General features: G+C 34.7%; 1 protein-coding gene and 1 long non-coding RNA gene across 10 annotated transcripts in view; both read right to left on the bottom strand.

Annotated features, from left to right (window-relative positions):
- LOC115883118 overlaps nucleotides 1-23,694 on the bottom strand; it is a 57,157-nt gene that overhangs the window by 21,613 nt on the left and 11,850 nt on the right. For all 9 annotated transcript variants that reach the window (XM_030901422.1, XM_030901426.1, XM_030901425.1 and 6 more), the window contains exons 7-8: nucleotides 13,685-13,820; nucleotides 13,458-13,628 (exon numbers count right to left, since the gene is read on the bottom strand). In XM_030901422.1, coding sequence (XP_030757282.1) covers nucleotides 13,458-13,628; nucleotides 13,685-13,820 — 307 coding nt within the window. The remainder of the gene's footprint in view (nucleotides 1-13,457; nucleotides 13,629-13,684; nucleotides 13,821-23,694) is intronic.
- On the bottom strand, nucleotides 7,938-10,070 carry LOC115883120. Its single transcript, XR_004050333.1, has 2 exons — nucleotides 9,910-10,070; nucleotides 7,938-8,296 (listed from the first exon to the last, which is right to left on the bottom strand). It is a non-coding gene; the product is annotated as an uncharacterized LOC115883120 (long non-coding RNA).

Raw genomic sequence — 23,694 nt, 5'->3', positions numbered from 1 at the left:
CTCACCGTTTATTATGTTTTTTAAATTATATATTTATTAATTAAATTATTTGTAGAAAAAAGGTACATGTGGTACGTACTAATTACTAATAACTTAATAACAATTTCTGTTTCCCTGTTAAGAAAGGGTATTGAATAAGTATAATCTAGGTACCCACTTGGGTTTGACAAATCATTACCTACCTTTTGTGAAAATTTTATTGGGGTGTACCAAAAATGGAATTTTGCGGCCTTACTTTTTTGTTGCCGTTACAATTTAATACGGCTTTTGTTTTAAATTTTGGTTGCTATAATGTAAATGGACATCTTTTGACATACATATAATTAATGTACTTACATGAATTACTACATGAATTTTATGACTACTACATTTTGTTGTATTTTTACATTTTATTGTATTGAAATTCTTTGCACATGCATTTTTTATTATTTATAAACAATATGAATTTTCCTTTGCAAACCAGAGAAAAAAAACTAAATATTTTTTAAGACTAAGGGAAGAACCGTTTACTAAACAATCGCCATTTTATTTTATTTATGATTTTCTAAAATTATCGCTAGACTTTTCTGATGACTGTATATACTATATATACATATATACTATATTATATATATATATATATATATATATATATATATATATATATATATATATATATATATATATATATATATATATATATATATATATATATATATATATATTTTCCATTTATTTAATGACATTCATTTATCGAATTTTAACTACAGAGCAGACTCCCTATTTGTTCTCATTTAGGGAATGCAATCCCGCAAATGCGAGATCCCTCTGAGATTCCGCGGGATCAAGCTTACGTGATTTACCGTGCGGGATCTGCGGGATTTGCGGGACCGACACATTACTACTGGGTAACCGAATCCGGGCCGATGCGTCGACGCTCGGAACCCAGGGGATTTCCCTTACAGCTTGGCCATTAAAAATAAGTGAAACAAACATTTTAGTTGATAGATTTCTTTCTAGCGTATGTGAGTAAGTGAAGAAAAGCGTTTAACTAGTACGTGTGGGCAATTTCGTCAAATAAACTGCCGGACATAATTATCGGGACAAGCAAAATTTTAGGGTAAATTTAAAGTTGAATATCTCTTGAACTAAAAAAGATTTTGGGATACGGTTTGGACCAGGTTTTAGATGCATCTATTGTGATTAAGATGCTATGTGGTTTTCGAAAATATATTTAGCGAATTCTCGTATACAGGGTGTTTTATAAGAGTGTGAAAATTTGGTCAATAATCTTTTGTACCGCAGTTTTACAATTTTTAAAAAATCGAAATTTTTACAAAGTACGACTAATCTGTATTGAAATTAGAAAAAAACTATTTGATCGTTTTTTTTTATTTTTTTTGTTTGAAATAAATTACGACGTTTTTTCGAAAAATATGCATTTTTAGTCATACGTATGGTCCTAAATGGTACAAAAAGCTTTGTACATTCTGCATATGCCAAAAAATTATTGATATAGAGTGTATCTAAAAGCAGATAGCTAATACAAGTTAAAAAAACAACTCTCAAAAACTCTCAAAATTCAACATCAAAATAATATTTTTATTTATAAAATAAATACATAAATTATAATTACATTTAAGTTTATTTAATATTAAATATATTTTTTGAACACCCTGTATACATCGGTCCAAATTTCTGTACAGCTAGTTTAAGATACACGCTATATCAATATTGTGGGCCCATGAAAAATGTACAAAGTCTTTTGTACCATTTAGGACCAAATGTATGACTATAAATGCATATTTTTCGAAAAAGCCTCGTATTTTCCTTAAAATAAAAAATTTAAAAAAAAAAAAAAACACCAAATTCTTTTTTCTAATTTCAATACAGATTAATTGTACATAGTTAAAATTTCAATTTTTCAAAAATTGTAAATTTTCGGTAAAAAAGATTCTTAACCAAATTGGTACACTATTATTACGTCGTATTACGTATAGTATTACGTCGAATGTAACCCAGTTAATCGCTAAAATGAGTGTCAGTGTAGTTTACAAAGAGAATAAAGACCCAAGTTTAGCTTGGGATTATTGTTTACAGTCCCGCAATTTTGCGGATCCGCGGGATTGATTGCTTTAATCCCGCAAGTCTGCGGGATTGAGATTTTGGTGCGGGATTGCATTCCCTATTCTCATTGTTTCACTATGTTGACCATGATCATTCGACTAGGCAAGTGCATTATTTTAAAATTCCTCAACACCGAACAGTCGCCGAACAGCTAACTTCCAAAAATCTTTCAGTTTCATAGCGCCACATTTGTGGAATAATATTTCTAATAACTTTAAATTTCAATCCTTTACAGATTATAAAAAACAAATTAAAAATCATTTACTAAATTCATAACAATAAATCATTTAAAAAATTTGTGATGTTCTTGTTCTTCTGATATGCCCGTCATTGGTTGCTGTTCCGGTTACATTGTTTCGTTATGCCTCTCTGCTTATCTCCGCTCATCCTTGATAAAATTATATTTTCACTTTTTTTTATCTAATTTAATTTTTTTTAATTCTGTTTATTTTTATAATTTAATTTCTTTCTATTTTGTTTTTGGGGCCGCACCACTCTGGTACTTAGTGTCATTGTATCGGTTTTTTAATCGCGGCGCGATCCCTTTAGACACACATTTTAGTAGCTGTAAAATTCATATAGGTATATAATAAATATACATATAATAATAAAGTTTTTATCAAAAATATGTGAAGTCTACAAATATTAGTTTTTGGTAAAATATTGTGTTACTAGGTTAAAATAACTATTTTATAATAACTATTTTATTTTGTTATTGCTAATAGAGGGAGTCTCATTCACCGGAGATGAACAAGGTATGGAACAAGATATTGAAACTGCATTTAAAAAACGCTTATTGATTTTTTTAATCGTTATTCTTATGTGAAAAGCCATCTTATAATAAAAAATTATGCCGGTTTTTATTTATTTCGCTATCCTCCCTCAACTTATTTTTTTTTCCTATTAATATCCTCCCTCAACTTTTTACAATGCGACAAATATGTAAGTGTTATTATTATTTTTTAAAATTTATTAAACAATTATTTTAATTTCCTTAAAATACTGTCGGTCGATCGGCACGCCACTGGAAATTGACCTCAACCGTCTAATCTTTGTAAACAACTACAATGACATTGTTGCCGTTGCGCCGATACCCTATTCCCTTCTTTGTCCATTCTCTCTCGCACTCGTTGATTTTCGCAAACCAATGTGTGATGAAGGTTTAGAGCGTTTTATGAATGGATCGTTGTATCTCCCGAGTTTAAATATCTTTGGTTTAGCGGTTTTTGAGTTATCGTATTACAGACGGACAGACAGACAGACACTATGAAAATATTTTGTATTTAGTCATTTATGACCCAAATAACTCATTTTGAGTGAAATTAAAAAAACTTTTTTTTGCCGATCTTAATAGCCTACCATACCTATTGATATGGTCGGCTAAAAATTAGGAATTTTCTATGGAGTGTAGAGATTATGATAAGGTGCCATTACACGGCGCGTGGAGCGCCGCGCCTGGACCGTCGACTGCCGCTCCACGCTCCATGTGATTGGGTCGGCGCGCCGATTTTCGGGCCACGGGCCTGGTATATGAGCAGTTACATGGAGTGTGGAGTCCCGCGCCAGGACACGCCCTGAACCGTTATCTGTCGCTCCACACGCTGTGTGAATGGGTCGGCGCGGGGATTGTCGGGCGGCGTGTCGTTCCCGTCGACTGGCGGTAAACTGCACACTCCAAAGCAAACGCGTCGCGAAAAATGTTCGGCAGTAATTTTTTGAATTTAGTTAAATTTAATTGTTACATAATTTATTTAAATATCTCTATTTAATGTGAAAATGCATAATTTGATATTCGCTTAAAGAAATCTAAAAATAACATATTAATTAGGTGGAAAAATTTACTGAAAATACAGGGTATACCCCCCAATATACTCTACCATGTTATTGTTTAAAATAATTATTATTATTTATTCTAAATGTTATATAAAGGGTAACACTAGAAACACTAGATAAATTTTGCTGAGGTGACTTATTTATGTATGTATGAGTAATAATTACTGTATTTTTTAATAATGTTTATTGCATTTATACTTCTAAAGATGCGGTTTTCACATCACTATGCTACTTTTTATGAAACCAAAGATGCTACAAGAGTTGTCCTAGTCATTTTAGTTCCTAAAATACAGGGCGAATTTTAAAATGTTGCATTTTTCGATCCCGTCGTATATTGGTTAACTTATCGAAAAGGTGGAAACTTAGTCTCGTTGAGTTTTTTATACAGAATCCAGTGATGATAACTAGTATCGCTTGTAACTCTCATTTTCGAATCTGACTTCTATTTGTAAATGACACCCAGTGTATTATTTTTTTATTTTATTTGCCTTGTTATGGGCTTTCTGAAAATACGATATAGTCTACTACATAATTAAGGTAAAAAATCATTATTTAACCTTTGAACATAAATAAACCTGGTTTAAAAAGTATTATTATCTTATTTAATTTAATTTAACTAGATGATTTTGCTTTCCACTCTGTTATCTTAATAAATTGCACTGAAAATAAAGTTGGGGAATAAATTATTCGATTGTATTAATTTAAACCCAAATTAAACCGATAATCTATGTTAAAAAGTTATATAATGCATTTTTTGTATCTGCCTGCCGCCGGTCGGTCGTCCCAACGGCGCACAGTGCGGTGAATGATAAGTCTAGCGGGACAAAACTATTTTGGTTTGTAAAAATAAGCCAAAAAATGTGTACTGATAAGAATAAATAGTGTTCATTCCAACTGATATAAAAATGCATGAATTATTTTTTAGTCGTATACATTTTTATCAACCAAATTTGATCGTTTTCTGCTCAGCCAGGTAGAGGTCATACGAAAACAAAATATTTACAAGTGCATACATTCTATTCCAAAACTAAATTATGTTGGAGATTGCCAAAGGTATGTAAAAAGGCGTTTTAAAACCAACATCATCTCTTGACCGCTTTGTGGGATATCGTGATGCAATTTTTAGATCCCAACTCTCTTAGTAACGAAGAAAAGAAAGGTGTTAAGACCCATCTACGATCATTTTCCCTTGTTTTTTTAGAGTTCTTAACTTAGAGCTTAACAGGTGGATGCCCAAAAGTTTTATTTCAATTGGCTAGTATAATAACGAAACAAAGACTCATTAAAGGGTTAATTGAAGAGCATTGAAAAGAAGAATTAGGTTTTGCAAGTACTATGACCTTTAGGGCTAGTGGGAGTAAGGATGCTGCTGTAATCGTTGAACCCTTAACTGAAACTCCATCGAAAGACACTGAGTTTAAAAAATCAATGAATGACACCGATAGTCAGTTCGGCAATTTTTCTCAAGACAAAAACATCCAAATGATGTTCTAGTTAAATAAAGCATGACTATATGCAAAAGTTTTAAAAATTGTCTTAGATACTTACTATATATGAATTTACAATTACAGAGTGTTAAAATTCAAATTAAAATAACTATTTTATTTATTTTTAAATAAAATAGAATTTTTTAAAATAAAATATACAGGGTTTCACAAGATCACAAAGTAATTAAAAAATAACTACTAAAGTAAAGTTTTTTTAAGTATTTACCTGATATCATAATTTTATTTATTTAGCAATAGTTTACAGTACGGTTTTTGTGTGTCACGTACGAATAATATAATAGTTTTATTATCTTGTATTTATTTATTTATTAATAAATTAAGTTGTTGATAAATAAATAAATTTAAACCAAATGGGTGCTATACATATATTAAACCATTTGCTACGTTCTTAGATTTTAAGTCTCAAACATCGTGCCTGAGGTTTTGTCCCGCTAGAATTACCATCCGCCGCACTGTGCGGCGCGCCTTGGAGCGTCTTGGCGCGGCGCTCAACGCGCCTGGAGCGTGGATCGGCGCTCCACACGCCGTGTAATGGCACTTTTAGGGGACTTTTGAAAAAGTGATCATAAAAATGGGAAGAATAAGGGTTCATCAAATAACCACAGTGGCGCTAATGACGCTTAAATCTAAAAAATGAAAAGTAACACAGATAAGAGAATAAAAGTAATCAAACATTATCCAAAAAAGCTTTGTTTTTATTTTTTAGAATATTAAATAATTATTTTTACATATTAGAGGTCCAGTCTATTTGCTGAATAAAAATCGATAATTTAATTTGGATTTCTTTGAAACCCAAGCCTCCACCACAGATTAGGTATCCTATAAGTATACAGATAAAAATCTTGTCCCTAATTCGTGGTACGAAAATAGTTTTTATGACGATGTCCAAACGAGTAAAATTTCCTGTGCGCAAAAATAAACTCGCGTACAATAAACAGCGTAATAGAGAGATATCGCTAAACCGAATAGCGTGCATGGACGTTAATAAGGCCAGGTGTTATTTCCTTTACGTGAGGTGGTTTTAACTCTCTTCATTTATAGTTATCGGATCGAAAAGAATTCTGTTTGCGTCGCGTCCGCTATTTAAACTTAACCTAACTTTAAATTTAAAACTTTGAAATTGTTTTGTTTACTAGGTATTTTAAAACTAAAGGGCTAAAGTGCTTATTTCCAGTGCTTTATTGTTCAACGTATGCCAGTGGGTTTAGGGCAACAAGCAACAAATTCTCTTAGAAGGGCTAAGTCGTCATCTGCTGTAAACGTAAGCCTCTTTATAGGTTCTTTAATATTGGAAGAGGTGGAATCCATATTTTGAGCCATATTTATTTTATTAAAACTAATCCCAGCTACTTAAATATCAAATTACCTAATAAAACTAAAGTAATAATTCAAAACAATTCAAACATAACCTAAAATAAAAGATCTCGCCGGCCGCCGGCCCCGGTTGTCAAATACCCGCACATGCCCATTTAAGCAATTTTTAAACGTTATTTAGAAATAGCGCTTGGTGTAATTGATCCGCAAATTACGTCAGGCGGTAACGTTATTAGCGGGTGTTGCGTTAAAAATTGACTCGCGCATATCGTAACCGTGATAAGGTACGCGTAAATACTGCATGACACTGTTCGGTTTTCCGATATCTCTCTGATAATTGTGCCGGTCAGGCGCTGTGCACAATTTTAGAGGCCATAAGTGGGCGTGCTATGTGCGCAAACTAGTCACCTAAAGTGCCCGATTCCGAAAATTGGAACCACGAAAAACAATAAAGAAAAAACAAAGTTTATAATCCGTATAATCTGTGCCTCCCATAGACTTAGAATAAAATATAGACTGAGCATCTCATTCATAAATAGCTGGAAGATGCGGACAGACAACGTCTTGTTATTGTTGTGTTATTGTTTTTGGCTCTAACGAGTGCGACACGAGCGATAGATAGGCTGTCTCCGTCGTAACGGTCGTTTCCTGACGGCTCTGCCGCCCAACGCAACACTGTCTTTTGTTTCTTCAGTGCACCTGCACTCTCCGTATCATAGGCGGTATTTTTTTAATTTTAATGAAGCTATAATTCAATTAAAAATATATCGTATTTAAACTTTTTATATTATTAAGATTTAGGATAAAGAAAATAGTTTAATATAAAGCAAAGTTTAGGACTTAGAAAAAAAACGTCTTAGAGTCTAAAAACGATAAAAATAATAAAGTACGTGTTATAGAAGAAATTTTAATAATCGAAATTATTTAATTTTTGAAATTGATGATAAATTATTAATTTAATAAAATATTAATTTTAGTCAAACATTTACAACTCTAATATTAATCAAAACAGGATCTATTCTATAGATATAATAGAACAGAAAGAGAAAAAACTTTATAATTGTTTAATTTTTTTTTCCGGTAAAAGTGATGTCTTATTATGTAAATTAGAAAAAACAGGAATCTGTTCCATTAAAGCAAGCTTTTAGGAAGTGAATAAAATGAAAACTACATTTATTTAACTCGTTACTGTCTTTATTATAGAGTAAGTATAATAATGGTAATGGTGACTATACTTTATTCAATGGAAATATGCACCAAATTCAAACAAATATAAAAGGCATGAGTATAAACAGTATTACTACAGTAATATTGAACATTGGTTCAAAAATATTACATTAATATAATACAATATTACTGTAGGTATTACTGTCAACGTGCAAGCTTGTTTGAAGCTTGATGTATTTGTATGCGCTTGGTACATCTTGGCGTTGGAAAATGTATAGAAAATTATTAAGAAAAACTAGTACGTAATGGGGGATATCTTGATATACAGAGTGGTCGGAATTGTATTCAGGAAACTTTGGCAGCATAATCTGCAAATAAAATCAGTAAAAAAAATAGTATAAATTTATGTCCTAAAATGCTTCGTTTCAGAGATACAGAGTGTAGAAATTTCATTTTTATTTCGCTTTTTTCCAAATAATTTATGAAGAATGTATTGATTAATTCGTTTCCAAATATCTTGAGAACTATACTTGTGGCGAGTGTCAACAAGAGACCTTATTAAGTAAAAAACGTTGGAAATGTAAATTTTTCTCAGTAGTTTTATATAGATACAGACAAAAAGTATTACTCTTCAAATAACTTAAAAAATATGTAGGTGGCGCCCCCTATTAGTAAAAGTCAAATTGACATCTAAATCTAATTTTTCATGTCAAAAAACTCCCAAACGCCAATTTTCGTCCAAATATTGACGTCACTTCAGAAATTATTTGGAAAAAAATCGAAATAAAAATGAAACTTCTACACCCTGTATCTCCGAAACGAAGCATTTTAAAAACTTACAAGTTCATTTTTTTAGAAAGCCAATGCAACATTTCTGAGTTTCAAATAAAGATAAAAAACAGTAAAACATATAATAATAATATGTAAATTATTTTCTTGGATACATACATATATGGCAAATAATAACAGATTGTTTTATTAAAGATTTACGTTTTGGTTAATTCTAAAACTATCTTCAGATTATATGTGATATTACTTAAGTGATATTACATTATAAAAGAAAAAATGAAAATTATACCTTATAATCGAAAAAAAACGGCGTCAGCGATGGCTATGAAATGAAGATCGCTGTCATTTTATATGTAAAATTATATGGAGTATGTATCGATGGTTTTTTCCAAGCCAACTGGACGCCGTTTTTTTCGATCATACGGTATTACAAATTAATAATAGATTAACAGTCGAGAAAAAAAAAGAAAAAACTCTAGGTAAGTACTGGATAAATTTTAAAATGGCATATTTATTTTATCTTTGTTTAATATAAAAAAAACGAAATATCTACCTGGTTTACATAACCCTGTATAATTTGTGAAATAATAATGGACAAAAATGCAAGCGGTAAGAAAAATATTTACAAAAAATATGTACTTGTTTACATTTCTGGACCATTGTTCGTCATTTTTGTTATCATAATGGTGACCCTATCATAAAAACGTAGTTATTTCTATACCTGATGTGAAACTATAGGGAAAAAGTAATGTTTGTAAAATATTTTAGTCTTGAAAAAAAATAAGGAATGTTTGGTATTTTAAAATGTTTGGTAGCTTGTAATTTTTTCGACTTTCTCGATTGTTTATAGTTTATAATAAGCCTTAAAAATTGTTGTTTCATAATGGAATATCATTCTGGAATTCCTGTATGTTATTTTAGATTCTAAGGATGGTTTTAGAATAAAAAGAAACACATTTTTCATAAAAAAAAGCATTAAATTAACCAATGCCCAAGAAAATAATGTGTCTACTTCTTATGTACTTAATAATGTATCTACTCGTTATATTAATAACGAGGTTAGTAAGAACCTTTACGTAAATGATAAATATAAAAAATACAGATTTTCCAGGGTTTATAATTTACTAAATTATTATCTAAATAAGCGCCTTTCTACAACGCCACTGACGCCAAAATAGTAAATTTGACTTACCTGTGGAATGTTGTTCCAGGACTTAAATAGTCCAATTTCTTACAAATTTGGCACTGACGAACCATGTTTTATAGTTTTTAAATAAAAAGTAATCAAAATAAACACTAAACCGACACTACACACTAAGAAAATCGAATCCAAAAAATACAAAATCAAAACATCCAATAAAACAATAAAATAGCCATGGCGAAACTGTGACAACAAGGTTTTACGACACGTGCTTTACTCTACTATGGCTCTACTACGAGAGAATAAAGAATGAACAGGCGACCCGGCGATTGATGGGTGTTGCCAAATTGTAAAGAATTTGTCATTTTTAAATAGTCTCCGACTTATAATTTAGTAGTATAGGGACTATTTAATACATCTTTCTACTATTAAACACTACTTTATTAAAATACAGTTTTAATATCTCAATATATGTGTATAACAACAAAAAAAATATTAATAATATTTTAGACGTGACAACATAGGCTGGAGGCGAAAGACTCAGACGGCCGAGGTCAGCTGCACCCAGGAGTAAACATGTTTACAAAAATTAATATTGGACCGCGCTTAAATGTAAATAGTGTAGTCTATATTTTATTCAAAGTCTATGGTGCCTCCACGTCAAGTATTTATCTCTTTTGAATAATTTCCTAATCTAAAAATTTTCGGCGCATATTTCAAATTTTAGGTTTTTGCTACAGACTACTTTATGACCATTTTTTAATGCACGAAGATTTTTATCCTTATCTCTGCACTCCATAGTATTTTCAGTAAAATGCAGAGTTAAACTGTGTACTAGGATGTATTTCAGAAACGTATGTTCACAAGGATCTCTTACAAAGTGTGAGTGGTCAAGGGTATTTTTTTTCAGTTTTTTGCTTCCTTTTTTATCACTACATAATCTTAGATTTTATTTATAATTTGTTTTGATAATTACAGAAATCATTTAAGAATGTTGTTTAAAATACTGCCAAATATACATCATTGCAGCAAAATGCAGCAAAAATCACTAAAAATCCAATATTGATGTCTTACTTTGAACTTAATTATTGTACTGGGTGGCCAACTAAGAATGGTCGCCGGCTGTATCTCAGAAACTACTTATCGTATAACTTTGGGGAAAAAAAATTAATAATTAAATTGACCAAGAGAAATCGCTGGAAATTATTTTCAAATTCGAAAAATGTCCGCTAGGGGGCGTTTCTCTGATAGCCAATCATAAACAGTTTTTTTCTCAAAAATATGCAGGTGAACAGGTATTTTAAATACTACTATTGTAATCATCGAGAAATTTGTAATTTTTTTGATGTAGAGTATTTTACTCTATCTCATAAAATGAAGGTTAAACTTGCTTTTATTAAAATAAGGACAACTCGGGTTGGGGTAGCCGATTTAAACAAACTAGGACTCGTTTAAAAGAGCTTTGCTTCCTAAATTATTTCCAGTATAAATTTTGTTTCCATCATTTTTTTCGTGGTAGCTAGAGGGCGCTCTTTGACATGATAACAGATTTTGCGCTTTTGCATAAAAAAATTAAATAGGAGGCTATATTTCTCTTTGCACAGTTAAATAGAGCACAAAATTTCCAAAAAATCAGCGCAAACCGCAACTTTCTATCTTTTCTCTAACGGGAGATATTAAGAAAATAAATCATATTAGGCTGTCGCCTAGGATTATACGGTCTAAAGATTATAGTAGTAGGCTAGGAAACAAAAAGAGGTAAATTCGTTACGTCAAAATATCAAAACATACATTTTAATACCATTTAATTGTTATTTATCCATGTTCGTTCTTGATTCTACCCCATAAATTAAAACCCAGGCATATTGAATCCGATGACCTAGCTGGTCATGGAAATATGCCGCACCGGCGTCTCTATTTACTAAACAAAGTAAGTGGTATCCAAGAAGCACATCCATCTTAGCAAAATAAGCGGCACAACTGCACCCACAGCATCAACTACATCAACTGTATTCATGCTAATGAAATTGCAACAAATGCAATTTCATCGTGATGGTTCCCCTAACAAAATTGGCAATTCATCTCTTACAAATTATGGATAGTTCATTTCATTCAGATAATTAAAAAAGTCCAATCATTCGCCATCCTAGAATTCCTCCCTAAAAATTTACCGACCAACGGTCTTGGTGCTGAGCTACTTGCATCAAGGATAGATTTGGACCAGTAGTGTATATTGTTAAGATTCGTATCTTCGCTTCGGTGCTATATGAAAAGTGACCCAAACGACATAAACTTTAATATAATAATAAATAATACAAACAAGAGGTAAAACACGAAAACAAGTGAAATCAAGGACGAACTTGGATTAATAACTAAATGACGTTACACGAAATAAACCCCTATTTTTCGGCCATGCGAAATTCAGCCGTTTTCTGTTAAAAGCAATACGGCGGCACAAAATTTCTAGAAATTTTAATAAAACTATCGATTGTCCGACTTTTGGACATTTTAATCTGAGAACAACCTACAATTAACCAAAAAATTCGTAAAAATTATATGGATGGACGATAATGTTACATAAACACGTTCAAAAATTTATGACGTCATTTTTTTTAAGAAAACGCCAGAAATTCAGATGCATGGACACTGAACTTCAACGTTTTGATATTTTGATGTAACCAATTTACCTCTTTTTGTTTCCTAGCCTACTACTATAATTTTTAGAACATATAATCCTAAGCGGCAGCCTAACATGATTTGTTCTCTTAATATCTCCGGTTAGAGAGAAAGTTGCGGTTTGCGCTGATTTTTTGGAAATGTTGTGCTCTATTTAACTGTACAAAGAGAAATATAGCCTCCTATTTATTTTTTTTCTACAAAAGCGCAATATCTGTTATGATGTCAAACAGCGCCCTCTAGCTACCACGAAAAAAATTATGGAAACAAAATTTATACTGGAGATCATTAAGGAAGAAAAATTCTTTTAAACAAGCCCTAGTTTGTTTAAATCGGCTAACCTAAACCAGAGTTATCCTTATTTTAATAAAAACAAGTTTAACCTTCCCCCACTACTTTATTTTTTGAGATAAAGCAAAATACTCTATATCAAAAAAAAATACAAATTTCTCGATGATTACAATAGTAGTATTTAAAATACCCGTTCACCTGCATATTATTGAGAAAAACGCTGTTTTCTGATTGGCTATCAGAGAAACGCCCCCTAGCGGACATTTTTCGAACCTGAAAATAATTTCCAGCGATTTCTCTTGGTCGATTTCCTTATTAGAATTTTTTCCCAAAGTTATACGATAAGTAGTTTCTAAGATACAGCCGGCGTCCATTCTTAGTTGGCCACCCGGTACAATATGATGGAAAAAAACGGCGTCAGCGATGTCTATGAAATGAATATCGCAGTAATTTTATGTGTAAAATTATATGGGAAACGACATCGATCGTTATTTCCAAGCCAACTGGACGCCGTTTTTATCGATCATACGGTAGCTGCGTTTAAAAAATTAATCAAAAACAAACGAAGATGATCAACTGGTACTGAATATGCTGTGGTACTAACAACTACTAATGTAATCAAAGTGACATACCTGAATCCCTATTACTTTCATTATCCAATGAAGTACCACTGGAAATTTTCTTTAAATCACCTAAATGTTTGCGGCATAAAAATTTGTCAGATGGTTGAAAATCGATATAATCATCTGCATACATGCTTAATAATTCAGAATTGTCATTCTCGTTGTTTGAAACATTATCCTCTAAAAGTATTACCTGATATTAGTAAACTAACTGATATTTATAATGTATAAAATACCTCGGTTTACCTTATCTGCATAACCACAAGAGCAGTCTGGATAAGGATCTTGATATAAAATACTATTTGGGAAATATTCCAAACTGCTACCTACTGTGTGTAAAAATTGTTCCAAAGTTTCATCTTTGATGATACTCTAGAATAAAATAAACTAAAATAACAAATATATGGGAGACAACCTGTGACTAGAAAACCAGTGGCGGCTCGTCAGGGTAGGCAAAATATTTTGGCAGAATTTAAGCGGTTTATTACATTACATTATTTACTACATACATTATATTATTTACTATTTATTATTATGTTGCCAATACATAAAAATACCTACTGTTAATACACGGAAGTGTGTTTTAATAATCAATATTATTTTAATATTTGTGGTTTTGTATATTAATATATTCACTATCGCTGGCGTACGCTGACTGTGCCGCTGCGTTAAGGTGCGTATTCATTATCCGAACGAACGAACGAATGAAAGTGCGGTATATTTAGACGGGGACCGAACGCATGCGGCCGTTCGTTCGTTCGTTCGCTCGACCATCCGTTTCGAGTCGGTACATCAAAGGCGTTCGCCAACAAATGCCTCCGGTCTTCTCGTGCGGTTCTATCGTACGGTCCCCGTCCATACCACTAGCGAACATTCGTTCGTTCGTTCGTTCGTGCGGATAATGAATACGCACCTTTAGAAAACAAAATAATTTTGACCGTTGGAGTGCCATTGTTCGGCGATTTCTGCATCGCCTACTATCAGAGTCAATGCACGACGTACGGCAGTCTTCTATCTCTGTCTAACTCATTGTGCGGTAGCGACGCGACGAAAGTCGGAGTTGTATCGTATTAAGGCGGGACTTAGGCGAAATCTCCGGTCGCCTTCGCATGAAGTCGTGGAGGCTCGGTAGGGTTAGAAGTTAAGGGGATATTCCCGATATTTCATAAGGGGATTATATCACATATCACATTTCGTTAAGGGGATTTCATATGATTCATTATACGTAGCATTTAAAACTTTTATATTAAAATTCAAAAAACGTTTAAAGTAAATTGGAAACATTTTTCGGGCTTGTCCGAGATTATTAAAAATGATATAACCGGTTGTATTTCAGAACACGCCACAGAAATAAAAGAATCCGAAATAAAAAAGCGCGATATTTTATTCGGTGCAAGAAGACGATACAACAGATATTACAGAAAAGTCTCAGTGTGCTATTTCAATTCGATATGTTAATAAATGCGGCTAAGTCAAATGTCTTTGCGAATGTTATTTTATGAAATATTAGATAACATTGTTATACATTTAGATATAAGGTTTGCAGATAGGTACTCGTATGTCGCAATTATTTTTATTTATCTCTTGCGGATCCGAAATTTAAAGAATCCTATAAAAATTTTCAACGCATTCAACACCTGATTTAACAAATTTGTTATATTGATACATTTCCAACGCATTTAATAGTGATTCACCAAACAAAAAATGTTATTGGCAGTTTTTCGATGTTTTTGTGTGATACGCGTCGGTATAAAAAATCAGAAAATTTCACTAGTGCTTCCTGTGATTAATGTGTATCCAAATAAGATGTTTTACATCGAATTGTGACTATTTAGAGTGGATATTCTAATAAATATTTACAATGGTTAATTGCACGCTATGTGTAAATCAGATAAGCCGGAGCAGGCCGGGCGTTTTTTGCGATGGCTGCAAAAACGGATTCCACGCTGTGTGCATCACAAAAACTGCCGATATTATTCAGCTATTAAACACTATACCGGGGCTATCTTGGAAGTGCTCGGATTGTACGAAGAACTGTATTTTGCTTAATTCAGCCAATCTACAAAATATGATGGAGTCTAAGTTGAACGATGCGGTATCTTCTTTAAAAACCGAAATAAATTTGATAAAGTTGGATGTATGTCGATCTACTGAAATAGAGGGACCTACACACCCTCTAAAATATTCTGACGTGTTAAAGGACAAGTCACAACCAGTTATTCTGATTCGTCCAAAGGACAACAAACAACTACACAGTCAAACGAAAGCTGATATATTGACTAATATTAATCCTTGCGAAGAAAATGTTCAGCTTACGAAAGTAGTGAACGCTAAGGATGGTGGAATAATTATCGCATGTAAAAATAAGGATGATAATGAGAAACTGAAAGCCCTTGCAAGAAGGAAAATGTCAGGCGGGTATAACGTGAAAGAAATTGGTGGTATTCTCCAAAGAATACGAATAGTTGGTTTATCTGCCAGCTACTCGTCGGATGATCTCTATAACTATCTCTTTGCCTGTAACACAAATATATTTCATGAAGAATCTCAATGTAAAATATTAAAAATATTTCCGACCAAGAAAAATCCAAATATATTTCAAGCCATAATTCAAGTAGACAGATCAGTATACGGGCGGGCATTGGAAACTGGCAACCTGTTTGTCGCATATGATAGCTGTAGTGTGTATGATGCATTTGACATTTTCAGGTGTTTCAAATGTAATAGTTTTGGTCATTCTGCTAATAAGTGTACTAACAAGCGGTCATGTCCTATCTGTGCTGAAAATCACGAGCTAAAGGACTGCAAGTCAAATACTAAAAAATGCTCGAATTGCTTAAAACTTAATGATGAAAATGTGCCTGTGGATCATGCTGTATGGGAAAAAATCAAATGTTCAGCATATACAGATGCTTTAACGAGACTTGCCCCAAAGCCAGATAGGATCTAGCAACTACAACTTTTTATTGACTCTCCTAGTAAATATCTCTTTTATATCAAGTTTAGATTAAAGTCTTCAATCCCATTAAATTTATTTAATTACTGTTTATTGTTCTTTTGTTTTTTACTTTATACCTAATTTTTTGTTTACTTTTTTTCTCTACCAAATTAATATGTTAAATATTTCTGTTGCCTTTTTTAATGTGAGATCGCTTACCTGCAACTTTGTAAAATTTAAGGACATATTAAATGCAGAGCGTTATGATGTGGTCGGTGTGGTTGAAACTAGACTAGATGCTCGAATGCTTTCTGTTAATTTGAATATATCAGGTTATGATCTTGTAAGAATGGATCGTAACAGTCGAGGAGGAGGTGTTGCAGCTTACGTAAGTAATAAGTTAAAGTATATAAATTTGGGCGGTTCGTGTGCTGATGATCTTGAACAATTATGGATAAAAGTATACCTCTCAAAATGTACTTGTATAATTGGTACCCTTTATAGACCTCCGCGTACCCTAAAAGAAAATTATTCAAATTTTTTAAACTTTTTTGAAGATAATGTATCTAATTTCGTAATATCTTGTAATAAATTTATATGTGGTGGAGATATAAACATAGATTTGTTAAATATGGAAAATAAATATACTATTCAGTTTTTAGATGCATTAGATTCTTTCGGTTTAAAGCAAATTATAAATTCTGCGACACGTGTTGATCGTCAGTCTGCAACACTGCTGGATGCTTTGATAATATCATCGGACTTGGAACCAATTGATTTTGGTGTAAAATATCCTGATGTTACGGATCATTTATTAGTTTTTTGTAGATTTAAGCAACCAAAAAGTGATGCTAATAGTTTAAAATTTACTTTTCGGAATTTTAAAAGACTCGATAAGGATTGGTTAATGGAATTGCTTTTGGTAACACCTTTTGACCTAATTCTGTATATTGAGAACATAGATGAGAAAGTTGCGGCATTCAGCGGTTTGCTGATTGATTTATTTGATACTGTTTGTCCATATAAAACTATTACATTTAAGAAGAAAAAACCACCTTGGATTACAGACACAATAATTCTAATGATAACCTTACGAGACAAATCTTTTAAGAAATATAAAAACTCAAAAAATTTACAAGACTGGAATTACTATAAAACACTTAGAAATCAGATAAATATAGCAATTAGAAACGAAAAGAGGGCATATCTCCAGGAAACCATAAATAATAATAGATCTCAAAAAGAATTATGGCAAAAATTTCGCGACTTAGAGATATATTCGAGGAATAAAAAAACTATAATACCAGAGTCACTGAATAATGCTCAACTTATCAATGATTATTTTTTGCAGCATAGTGGAATAGAGACGTCGTCAAACTTGGAATTAATACATTTTTATAAAAACCACACAGTTAAAAATTTCAATGCACTTTTTGAGTTTAGTTTGGTGGACGAAGACATTATATATAAGTATTTACTGGATATTAAATCGGAAGCAATTGGCATTGACGACGTGTCCATAAAAATGATTTTGCTTTGTTGTCCGTATATATTGCCTATAATAACAAATATTATCAATAGCTGTCTTTTATCTAACACATTTCCAGATGAATGGAAAATAAGTAAAGTTCTACCAATGCCAAAGAAGTCACATCCCTTAGAGCTTAGCGATTTGCGTCCGATAAGCATTTTACCAACGCTTTCTAAGTGCTTGGAAAAGATAATGAATGCTCAAATTAAAGTATATCTAGATAGAAATGTTTTACTTCCGAAGAGGCAATCTGGTTTCAGACAGGGATATAGTTGCACAACTTCTTTACTTGATGTTGTGGAAGATGTTCTTAGAATGACAGATATTGGAAAAACAACAGTCTTAGTTTTACTGGATTATACAAAGGCATTTGACACCATTTCTCATAAACTACTTTTGGCAATATTATCCTATACAGGTTTTTCCGCGGACGCGGTTGCAATGATTCATAGCTATTTGTCTAATAGATATCAAATTGTTCATACGGAAAACAGGCAATCTACTAAAAATAAAATTCTGAGAGGTGTGCCTCAAGGAACCATATTGGGCCCATTACTTTTTAATATTTATGCAGCACAAGTTTCTACGGAAGTGGTTACATCTAAAACATACTTTTACGCAGACGACACACAGTTAAGTTATTCATTCTATCCTAATGACATAGATAATGCTAATAAAGTCTTAAATAGTGATATAGATAAATTGGTTAAAGCTTCCAGTAAACATGACTTAATTATTAATCGTAATAAATCTTCAGTGTTAATTTTTGGTTATAAACGCCAGTCAAGGTAAAGTATATATCTTGTTTGAAATAATAGCTGAAAGTATTTTTGTATAGGTTGGTAAGCAGGTAATAGGACGGTACATTGAGGGATCATCATAGTTTTCATTCTTCGGGAGAAGGTAGGTATATCCTCTGGCCATAAATTTTGGCATTGTTTCTGGTTTTTGAAGGATGTTGTTGAAACATGTTGCCATATATTCGTGAAGCGATGAAAACTTTTTAAACCAGAAATTATGTACACCATCCAGTCCTGGGGCTCTCCAGTTTGCAAGTGTGCTAACGGTATCTCGAATGTCCTTTTCTGAAAAAGTTACTGGATTCATTTTCCTGTCTTCGTACTTTCTCGTCTCCTCCGCAATCCATGTTTGATGTTCGTTATGTTTTGTATCCACGCCCCATATACCAGTCCAGAATTGTTGTATAGCTTCAGGGGTGGGAGCATTTCGAGGCTCGGGCTTTTTACTTTTCTTGTTCTTCTTGTTCTAACAGTTTAACAGATAACGTGGTTAACGTTTGGCTTGTACAGTAACACAGGTATGCGCGGTCTTTGTAGTGGATCTGAGCCGCGATATTGGATTATGTTCTTCTGGATTAGTGTTCTGTATTGGTTGGTGTTGGTGCCAATACTGCCATTAGTTACAGATTAGGACCATGTGGTGGGCCATCAGGTTCATAGTTATTGTCTGCTTCTTCATCTACGGTGTTTATCTCGCCCTCCCCATCTATATCGAGGTTATCCCGGTCAAAGGCACCCAGGTTAGACGGACCACTCTGTAAAAGCTCTCTACGGATATCTTCTTTAATCTTTAGTTAAGATTAACTACCAACTGAGGAAGCAAGTTCCTAGCAACAATAGCCCGTCTTTGGTCTGCTATTCTTTGTTCTGATAAATGCTTGTAATGGGGAAGAGCTGCCGTAAAGTCTTTATGCATTCTTGGCCTGTACATTGTCAGATCAGTTTCAAGAGATGTTACTCTAAAATATGATCGCATGACTTGTTTATTGGTATTATTATCCCATTTCATGCGCTTTTTTTGTTGGTTCTCTGCACGTGTGGGTCCAGCATTTTGCTGCACAACACAATGCAGTGGAGGATCCCTGGTATATTTCGGTGTCCTCTGAAAGTTCGGCTGTAGTGTTTTGGTTGACAGGGGTCCGCCTGCTCAACACCCTGCCGCCGATGTCCCGCATGCTGTCCCGTCCAGCACCGGCTCCAGACGAGCCCTGGCGATCCCCAGGCAGCAGCTCTAACAATACTGTCAAGGTGTATTACTGGTTGGTACCAAACCAAACCAAACCAAACCATAACTGCATACTGCTAAACAATCTCAACGTGCATTGAGGAACCTGGCGCATTCGCCAGAAAGTAAAGAAAATTATAGAATTCTTTAGAAAAATCTAGAAACAACCGCCAGGGGGCCCGGGGCCTATATAAGGCCCGCGCTTTGACAGTTGGACAAGTTTGAAGTTTGAAGTCTGAAGATAGTCTGAAGTTTGAAAATACCGCGAAATACCGTTAGAGTAATAGTAGTTGCATAAGTTGTGTTGTAAATAGTATAAGTTGTGTGTACAGAGTGAAACAAATAAATTCGTTAAGTATTTTATCGTGAGTTTAAATAGTGGACCCACGGAATCCGTAACAATTGGTGTCGGAAGTGCGATTCAAGAGGATTTTAAGAAGAAATTAAGTGGATTAGAAGATTTTTAGACCGAATTAGAGTATTTTTATGGTTGGTACAAGGGAGCAGGCGAAGAAAATGGAGGAAGTAAGCAAATTATTGGGCGATTTTATGGAGAATATGAGAAGAGAAAAGGCAGAAGAACAAGAGAGGTTGCGAAAAGAGAAAGAAGAGGAACAAGACCATCTACAGAAAATACTTATGGAAAATCAACAGAAAATGTTAGAAGGTTTAGAAGCCCGTCAAAAGAAAGAGAAACAGAACAAAAGAGAAAAGAACAGGACCGGCTTGAGAAAATACTGGGTAATTTGGAAATTCGTTTGGAGGAGCGACGTCAAAAAGAAAGACAAGAAGAACAGGACCGTATTCAGAAAATTTTAGAAAATCAAGGAATTAGACAAGAACGGTTGGAGAAAATTGTTGAAGATTTAGAAGTGCGTCGCCAGAAAGAAAAATTTGAAGATCAGGACCGTCTTAAGAAAACTTTGGAAAATCAGGAATTTCGACTACAGAAGAATTTTGAAGACCTGGAAAAACGGCAGGAAAATCAACTTCAAGAAACCGTAGAAGATATTGAGGAACGCCTTCAGCAGAAGATAGAAAGATTGGAGATGGACCTACAGAAGACCAAGGTACAAGTAAGGACACCTGGCGTTCATGGAACTGCGAACCTCAAGGCCCCGACCTACGATGGACAAACCACCTGGACGATGTACCACCGCCAGTTTGAAGCAGCGGCTGCTGCCAATGGATGGACTGACCAAGAGAAAGCAGCGGCACTTGTCATCGCGCTGCGCGGCCCTGCCCTGGAACTGTTGCAAACTATTCCTGCAGCCCAACAGCAGGAATACCAAACTTTGGTCGCTGCACTGGACAGAAGATATGGCGACCAAAATCGACGCCAACTTTACCAGGCCCAGATCAAGTCACGCCTGCAGAGGTCCGGAGAGAGTCTGCAGGAATTTGAAGCAGACTTACGTCGGCTGGTACACCTACCGTATCCTGAAGCACCGGAAGGATTTAGGGAGGAACTCGCTGCTCAGTGCTTTATCAGCGGACTGAGGGACAACGAATTACAGAGGGCGCTGCAAATATCTCGATTTTCTACCAGCAGCGAAGCACTGGTCAGGGCGCTGGAAATCGAAGCTGCTTTTAGCGCCATCCCTAGAGCGAAGATAAGATCGGTAACGGTAGAGGAACAGCCCGAGAGTACCCACAGAAGTTTGGAGGAGATGTGTAGAAAATTCGACAAACTATGTGTGCTACTAATAAACAAGGGAGTCAACAACACCCAGACAGAGAACCAGAGAAGATCCCAGGACATAAGGTGCTTTAGATGCGGCAGGAATGGCCACATTAAACGGGATTGCCGCGTTCAAATGCGATCCCGTTCACCATCCAGAGAACGTAGGCACCAGGAAAACTAAAATCAGTCAATACTAAGGGGCGAGTATTGACTGGGGAGAACAGAGCCCCCAGGATTTTTTCCATTAGAAGTCTAGGAAGAACCGCTGACAGTTTGGTGATCGACGGGAAAGTCAATGGAAAGGGAATCCGAATGACAGTGGACACTGGCGCTATGGTATCGTTGGTGCGGGCTAACTCAGTGCAAGGATTGAAGCTGATGCCTCTGAGAAGAAGAGTGTGTTTACGTACAGTTACGGGGGAAATGGCCGTTGTACGGGGAGAGGCTATCGTCGAACTGAAGTTAGGAAATTTGAAGTTCCAGCATAGCGTTTTAGTGGCAGATATTGAAGATGACTTCATCTTGGGCATGGATGTGATTCGTCAACATGGATTTTCGTTCGATCACCAGAGAAATATCCTGAATATCGGAAATGAAGAGTTTATGTTATCTCCAGACGAGGGACCAGGAAGAATGGATGTAAGATCAGCGGAAACTGTGGCGATACCTGGTAATACCGAGAAGATCGTATTCGGTAAAGTGGAGAAAATCGATGGGTGCTGTGTTGGACTGGTACAAAGTGGCGACAAGAAACAAGATAGGTACTTATGGTCATCTCCTGTTGTTTTGGTGACGAAGAAAGATGGTAGTACACGATTCTGCGTGGATTATAGGAAGCTCAATGACGTCACTAAGCAAGATAGCTACCCACTGCCACGTATAGATGACACATTAACAACTCTGGCAGGTTCGTGCTGGTTCTCCACTCTCGACTTAAAGAGTGGATACTGGCAAGTTGGTCTGGACGAGGAAGACAAAGAAAAGACGGCTTTTTCTACAGGAAACGGACTATACCAATTCAAGGTCATGCCGTTTGGATTATGCAATGCTCCAGCCACTTTCGAACGTCTCATGGAGGTGGTGTTAAGAGGATTAACTTGGAAAACGTGCTTGGTTTACCTCGACGATGTATTGGTTATGGGAAGAACTTTTGAGGAGCATTTGCGAAATTTAGAAAAAGTCTTCGGCCGCATAAGGAATGCGCACCTGTACTTGAACCCGAAGAAGTGTAGCTTATTCCAGCGACAAGTGGAATTCTTGGGTCATGTAGTTTCGGCAGGCGGAATTTACACCGATCAGAAGAAAATCGCTGCAATTAAGGATTGGCTTAAACCTCGCGACAAACATGAACTTAGAAGTTTCCTGGGTTTATGCACTTATTACAGAAGATTTGTCAAGGGATTTGCCAATATAGCTGCACCCTTACATAGGCTTACAGGTGATGAAGTCGGCTACAAATGGAACACCGATTGTGATGTAGCCTTTGGAAGACTTAAGGCGGCTTTATGTTCAAGTCCTATTCTAGCCTACCCGCAACAACAAGGGAGGTATATCCTGGATACCGACGCCAGCAATATCGGCATAGGTGCAGTGCTATCACAAGTGCAAGATGGCGAAGAACGAGTGATAGAATATTACAGTCGAGTTCTATCCAAACCAGAAAGGAATTACTGCGTTACCCGGAAGGAGCTGCTAGCAATTGTGAAGGCAGTTGATCATTTTCATAAATATCTGTACGGCCAAGAATTTTTAATTAGGACAGATCATGCGGCTCTCAAGTGGCTTATGGAGATGAAACAACCTGAAGGTCAAATAGCACGATGGCTCGAGAAGCTCCAACAGTATCACTTTACCATCCAACATCGTGCTGGAAAAATGCATGGTAACGCAGACGGTTTATCCAGAAGACCCTGTCAAACCGATTGTAAGCACTGCTGTAAAACGGAACAACGTGAAGGCACTGTCATGATAAGGAGTTTTAAACTTGGAACCGATGAACAGTGGACGACGACACAATTGAGGAAAGATCAAATGGAAGATCCAGACATCGGAGCAATACTACGGCTCA

This window comes from Sitophilus oryzae, unplaced genomic scaffold (genome assembly GCF_002938485.1).
Source record: "Sitophilus oryzae breed Bouriz unplaced genomic scaffold, Soryzae_2.0 scaffold_1809_pilon_pilon, whole genome shotgun sequence".
NCBI lineage: Eukaryota > Metazoa > Arthropoda > Insecta > Coleoptera > Curculionidae > Sitophilus > Sitophilus oryzae.
This window is presented reverse-complemented; position numbering and strand designations above follow the sequence as displayed.